The sequence below is a fragment of the Echinops telfairi genome, unplaced genomic scaffold (assembly GCF_000313985.2).
Source record: "Echinops telfairi isolate 266 unplaced genomic scaffold, ASM31398v2 ScPeMD7_7475;HRSCAF=8513, whole genome shotgun sequence".
In the NCBI taxonomy this organism is placed as follows: domain Eukaryota; kingdom Metazoa; phylum Chordata; class Mammalia; order Afrosoricida; family Tenrecidae; genus Echinops; species Echinops telfairi.
Genome location: NW_022111379.1, coordinates 7,023,831 through 7,030,526, shown reverse-complemented (window position 1 = coordinate 7,030,526; position 6,696 = coordinate 7,023,831). Strand labels below are relative to the sequence as shown.

The 6,696-nt window shown below is 51.4% G+C and overlaps 1 protein-coding gene across 1 annotated transcript in view; it reads right to left on the bottom strand.

The window, feature by feature from the left end:
• THSD4 (thrombospondin type 1 domain containing 4) overlaps positions 1–6,696 on the bottom strand; it is a 721,258-nt gene that overhangs the window by 54,997 nt on the left and 659,565 nt on the right. The window contains exons 9-11 of the mRNA XM_045285660.1: positions 5,129–5,304; positions 2,508–2,604; positions 648–917 (exon numbers count right to left, since the gene is read on the bottom strand). Of these exons, the coding sequence (XP_045141595.1) occupies positions 648–917; positions 2,508–2,604; positions 5,129–5,304 (543 nt within the window). The remainder of the gene's footprint in view (positions 1–647; positions 918–2,507; positions 2,605–5,128; positions 5,305–6,696) is intronic.

Sequence of the window (6,696 nt, the reverse complement as noted above, 5' to 3'; positions counted from 1 at the left end):
TGATCCATGGACAAAACCCCCCACCGTATGCTGATTCGAGAGGCCCCAGAAAAACTAACCAACGAACCAACCAATCCAAGCCATCGAGCTGAGCGTGGCTCATGTGAGCTCACGTGCTCCAGCCCAACCGAGCTCCCCAGGCTTTGCAGGCCTGCAAGCTTAGCAGAAGCGGACCCCCACACCTTTCCTCTGCAGACCGCTCACACAGCCAGCCTGTAGGTGAGTGGCAGCATGCAAACTGCCTGTGCCACACCGGGGGTATGGGAGGTTCGTGGGCTGAGAGTGTGTGCTTACAGAATAAGGTAGGGCTCCTAGGCAGGGGGTTTCTGGACTCAGGACTGGAACCCAAGTGACAAATGTCAGAAGAAGGTCCAGCGAGGCTGAGCCTGGGACTATCCGCTGGACTCGGCATCAGGGACTGGAGCGGTTCACGCCAAGGAACCAATCCCGACTCATCGGGACCCAAAGGCTGGAACTCTTTGTGGGAGTAGAAAGCCTTCTCTCGGCGGTTTGGAATGGTTGGCCTTAAGGTTAGCAGCCCAAGGCTGGAGGGAATAGAAACTAGATTGCTGTGGGCTGGCAGGAACATTGGGCCACCGAAAGGGAGGGAGTCCCAGCCAGGCTCAGGGCCCCACACAGCAGCTCACCTTTCCCGCAGGTGGCCGAGCATTCTGTGGTCCCCAGCTGCTTCCAGTTGTGATCGCGGCTTCTCCGGGGGGGCAGTGGAGCTGGGGGCACCACGTTGTCTGGCCGGTGGGAGGCAAACCTATCGGGCTGCCTGACTGGAAAGGTCTGGGCTGATTCCATGGTGAATATTTCAGGTGCCTCCCCGCGGTGCAGGTCCTTCTCCTCCTCCTCCTCTTGCCCCTCGGCCTGGCTCTGACCTTCTGGTAGCAGCTGGCCGTTGAAGGGCTCTCCTAGGGAGAAGCAAGCACAGGACCACACAGAAGCAAGACCATCGGACACGGCGTTCTAAAGAGGAAGTGTTTCACCATGGGGACCGGGGCACCGGTCCAATCTGCAGCAAACAAGGACGTGTATGTAAAATCAACAGACACCAGTTTCCAGGGTCTTCGAACCTTTTAAAGCCCATTTAGTAGAAAGGATGATCCTTCTGGTGGAAGAAGTGGGCAGGAGAAAGGCAGCTCAGCTACTGAGCATGCTCAGCACCACTCACAGTAGGCCACACGGGGACACAACAGCGACAGAGACTAGAACGTTTGAAGCTCTGAACTCCCCCGTCCCTTGCAGAAGGTGCAAGGAAATAGCCTCTTGCAGGTGTCCTTGCGAACTGCTGAAGCAATTTTAAGGGAAATTTGGGCTGCTACCTGAAAGGTCAAGTCCACCAGCTGCACTGAGAGAGCAAACCTGAGACTTACTCCTCCTATCAACAGTGACAGCCTCTGAAACCCACAGTTCTACCCCCACCTACAGGGTTGCTGTGAGTGGCTGAAGCATTATTTATAATAATAAACATGGGAAGGGACTTACATGTCCACCAGTGGTCTTGGTTAGATTATTCTACAAATATGAATGGGATGTGACAGAGAAGTGGGTTTCTGAGAACTGAAAGGAAAAATCAGTCAATTGGATTCGTGCACACACACATATATGAGGTGACTGGAGCTTTTGAGATACTACTGTGTGTTTTATTCTTATCTTGGTTCTTCGTCCCGCCCTCCCCTGTCAGTCACAACAGAGAGACACACCCTTGGGTGGTCTTGCCTCCATTTTTTGGGGGGTGGGGGATGGGTGCTGTGGAGTCAGTGCTGACGCCTCGTGGCCCATGTGGGGGAGCTGGGCTGCCCCGGGCCCTCTGGTGGGGCACCTCTACAGAATCTGGTGGCCGTTCTTTCTTCCACCGAGCCACAGGGTCGGTTCCAATGCCGACAGTTGTGCGCTGAACTATTGTGCTACCAGAGGGGCACATACGAGACTCATACAAGGTATTTCGAAATGCCGAGCTGCAAAAAAAACCCAACCCCCTAACCTAAAGTGACCCAATTTAAAGCGGGACACCATTGACGGGGGTGGAGGGGTGGGGTGTTCTTGATGAAAAATTTGGTCTATATGGACCAAATAGACCATTCCCTATCTTGTTGTGCATTCTTTCCAAAAATCAGGACTGTCCCTCCCAAAGCGGGACGTCTGGTCACCTTACCCTACCCCTGCCTTTGAGACCATGCCCCCTCATAGGGACTCCATAGGACAGGTTAGGAATGCCCCTGGGACTTTCCAAGACCCTAACGTTTCACGAAACCAGAAAGCCCTGCCTTTCTTTCTCTGTGGAGCATCTGTGGTTTCGAACTGTGGACCTTGCCGTTAGCAGCCCAATGAGCCACCACTTGGTGATGAGCTCAAACGGGGAGAACAAACACTCTTCCCACTGGACGCTCGGACACGCGGTGAAGTGGCCCTGACCGTGAAATGTGGGCTCTCTCTTGGTTGAGGAACAGAGGGCAGGCGCCAGGAGAGAGAGGGCTTGGGAGTAGGGCAAGGGCCTTTACCTGGTCTCCTGTGAGGCGGCACCTGGGGGCTGATGGCATTGGCCCCCATGATGACATACTCGTAGTGGACTCCTGGGTTAGGCTGCTGGTGTATCATCTGTGGACACAGAGGTTCATGTCCGTGCGGGCTGCACAGCTCAGTCCTCTTTCCTGCTCCCTCCATGGCCATCCGGGCCACCCTGTGCCGGGCCGGGGGCTGGGCATCTTCATGGGAGCAGAGAGCCTCATCCTTCTCCAGGTGGGTTGGACCTCCGACCTGGCAGTCAATGAGTCCAACACCTACCTGCCAGTGCCACCAGGACACCTTTGGTGATCTCAGTGGCACGATTTATAGATAGTGGCACTATCTATAAATGACCTCCGGGCAGTGCACACATTGAATACAAGTCAACCAGGGTGCACTATAGCACCGATGAAACACTGATCATTCCTCCAGTTCCTGAATGCTTCCTCCCCCCACACCACCATGACCCAGTTCTACCTTAAAAGTCTGACTAGACCAGAGAACACACATTGGCACAGATAAGAGCTCCTCGACACATGGAATTCAGGACACATAAAACTCTCAGGAACAGTGGTGGGAGTAGTGATATCATGACGGTAGGGGGATGGTAGGGGAGGATTTCAGGAAGGGGGAGATAGGGGGAACCCATCACAAGGTTAGATACATAGCCCCCCACCCCAGGGGAATGAATAACAGAAATGTGGGTGAAGGGAGACAACAGACAGTGTAAGACATGAAATAACAATCATATATAATTGATCAAGGATTCACGAGGGTGGGAGGGAGGGGAAAAAAAGAGGAGGTGATACCAAGGAGTCATGTAGAAAGAAAATGTTTTGGATATATTGATGGCGACGTATGTACAAGTGTGCTTGATACAATTGAAATGACGGGTTGTTATAAGATTTGTAAGCGCTCCCCAATAAAACGATTAACTAAAAAAAACCCTCCTCCTGACTTGTGACTCTGACTCAGTATGGCTTGTCCACAGCCCCCCACCTTGTCAGCTCTCTGGGCCCTTCCCTGCCCTCCTCCAGACCCAAAGAGAGACGAAGCTAGAAAATGTCCCTGGGCCACCGCCTCTCTGGAACCGAGGAGAAAAACAAGACGCTGCAGAGGGCTCGGCAGGTCGCCAAGCACTGCCCGAGAACAACAACACAACAACACACACTCAGCTTGGCCCAGTCCAGTAACGCCTCCCGACTGGCTGCGAGGAGTCTCTGGGGGTACAGTTAGTGGTTGGAGGTTTGAGTCTGCCCACAGGGGTGTTGGAAGAAAGGCCTGGCTATTACTTCAAAAAGCCATGCTGCCTTCCTAAGCCCTGCCTTGTGAAATGGGGCGGATCTCGTATAAATGACCCAAAGGCACATGACCTGGGCTGCTTACACCCCCGGAACCAGCACCCAGTCCACAGTGTTGGGGCACTCCTGGGGCACGCAGGGGTGTGACCTCAGGCTCTTGCTGCCTACCCCTAAGTCCCCAATTCTCTTTTCACATAACCGGCGACTTGGTTGGTCTGAGGCTAGAAACCCTCCCTCCTCTCCCCCAGCCTCTTAGCTCTTGCACTTGGCAACGTTGAGCTTATTCTATTTATGAAATTATTGTTGGCCGCCATGTCCGAGACCACCCACAGTGGGCCTTTTACAACCCAAGTGTTCACCTGCTGCCATCAGAAATCTATCCAGACCCAAACACCCAACAGGGCAAACTTAGAAAAAGAAAACTACACATAGCTATCTGTATTTAGTTAATGCTAACCGGGCTTCCTTCATAATTTCCACTCCAGGAGCCCCTAAACCCAAGAGGAGTCAGCGTGTTGCTCTCTAGGGGTAAAGCCACGACAATGCAATGAATAATATGCCCCACAGCCTGACACAGCAAGTGTCATGTGGCTTAGCGTGGCTCTGGGGACGGTAACAGTGTGCATGTTGCAGAGCGAGCTCCTGCTTTTCCTAGAAAAAGTCATTTTGAGCTTTTCGCTCGTCACCTTTGATTTCCTGATCCTTTAAGAAGACTGGCTACTAGCGGTTTATTGTAAAAAGCAGGAGCATTTCTGTTAAACGTTTGGGCAACTTAATATTTGCGTTTCTGTCAAAGCAATCAAAGGTCTATTTTTCCGAAGCCCGGAGCTCCTCGTACACTCCGGCGCTGCGGCTCCAGGTCAAGTTCTCGACCTTCGTTGGCTTTAATAGGGTTCAAAGAGGACTGGGAACTGTGAGCGGCCTCGTCTGGGCTTAGGCACTGGCCTTCTTGTGTCATAAAAAGAAAACAGGCCAAATTAGGGTTTGGGGAAAGTGCTTCCAGGGGGAGACGCAGTCCTCATGAAATAAAGGGTATGTTTTGCCTCTGATTTGGTTCAGCAAGTAAAACTGGTTTTACTGGGTCCATAAACTCCGAGGGTATGAAGCATCTGGTGGCGTTTACGGTGCTGTGAGGTGGGGACCGGCTGGCGTAACTGGTCAAGACCCACCCAAGCACCTAAAGGGCACTTGCAACCAGGCACTGGTGGCTCTCGGGATTTTATGAGCATGGTTTGTCGCTCATGTTTTCTAAGCATGGTCCCTACAAGCAACCAGGCACAAAACCCAGGGGACAGGCCAGACGCATCCAAACTCACGTAGACATCCAAGATCTCATTGGTTGGACCTTCTGCCAAGAAGGACTCTCCCGCAGTGCTCGAAATCTCATTGGGACGCTTGTAGGTGAACATGGTGCCTCCACCCTCATATTTTCCCGGCCGGTCAATCGCCCAGTTCCCGTTGATGATGGAGCGGCCGGAACGACTTCGCAAGGCTGTGGAGGAAAAAAGTGGGACAATTCCTTGGGTCTGTCCTGATTGTCACCAAACACGGAACTGAGCCCCTCCACAACCGGCTGGCTCATTCATGCATTTTCCCTCATGGTTGACTATGTTTCAGGCACAGAACTGGGCATGGGGGTGGGACTAGACAGCTGGGCCACATCCCCTCCTGTGTAATCACATCTTCAACCCACTCCTGTGCCTCCCACCCCTGGAATTCAGCATTAAAACTTGTAGGGGCTAGGAAACAAATTTATATTATATACACCATTCTACTCTAGCTGAGAGGCTGCACACTGGCAGCCCATGAGCTGATTTTGGCCCAGAGATGAGCTTAGTTTGGCCTTCATGATGTTTTCAAAAACATAATTGAGCCTGAATTTAAGAATTGGGAGATTTCACATTAAACTTTTAGAGTTATAGCTTCTCTTATAAAACGGGCTGGCATGCTGGCGTTGACTCTATGTTCCCTCAAGGCAGCAATCAGCTGGAGCAGAGGACTGTCCTTTTATTTTTAATTTTAAATTTGGCTTTACTATAAATATTTTCTGTCCTTGACATGTAGCTAAGTGAAACAAGAACGCACAGGGTATCTTTAAGAATATTCATGATAGCAAGCATGCTTATAGTTATAAACCAACCAAGTTGTTATTTCCAGATCACCTGATAGCCCCTGCTGTTGAGGACTGCCCTTTTAGATGGAGCCTGCCCAGTCCAGTTTGCCCCAGTCCCCACCACTCCCTATTACTCCTCACCCCTCGAGTCTGTTTCCATTTATTCTCATGCATCATAACCGCTTTTCTCATATTCAAAACTCACTGCCATCGAGTTGGTTCCCACTCATAGTGACCTGATAGGACAGGGTGGAACTGCCCTGTGGGTTTCAGCATTTTCACTCTTTATGGGAGTAGAGAGCCTCATCTTTCTCCCATGGAGCGGCTGGTGGTTTTGAACTGCTGACCTTGTGGTTAGCAACCCAGTGAGTAACCCACTACTATAGAATAGAAAATGCCTTATAATTCCCTTTACTTCGAACTCTATAAAAAACAACAAAAATAAGGATAAACGATAAACCAAAAGGGCACATGGGCCTCTTTGACCTGTGAGCCTCCCTCACGTCTGTAACCTTCCCGTCTTTTGTGGGCTTTTGAGGCTATGACCCATGTTAGATGTTTCCACACATGTCATCAGAATTCATGCCCACAACGTTGCTAAAGTATCCCCATTTTTCAGAGGGTGGACCAGCCACATGAGGGGGCATGTTCAGGTTCATCAAGATGCTCAGGAGTGAGCTAAGAGAGGAGAGGAGGGGCAAGGGACAAGGCAGAAGGCTGGTGGAGGGAATCAAGGGCAGTATGTGAGGGCAGGCAGTTGGCCACTGAATA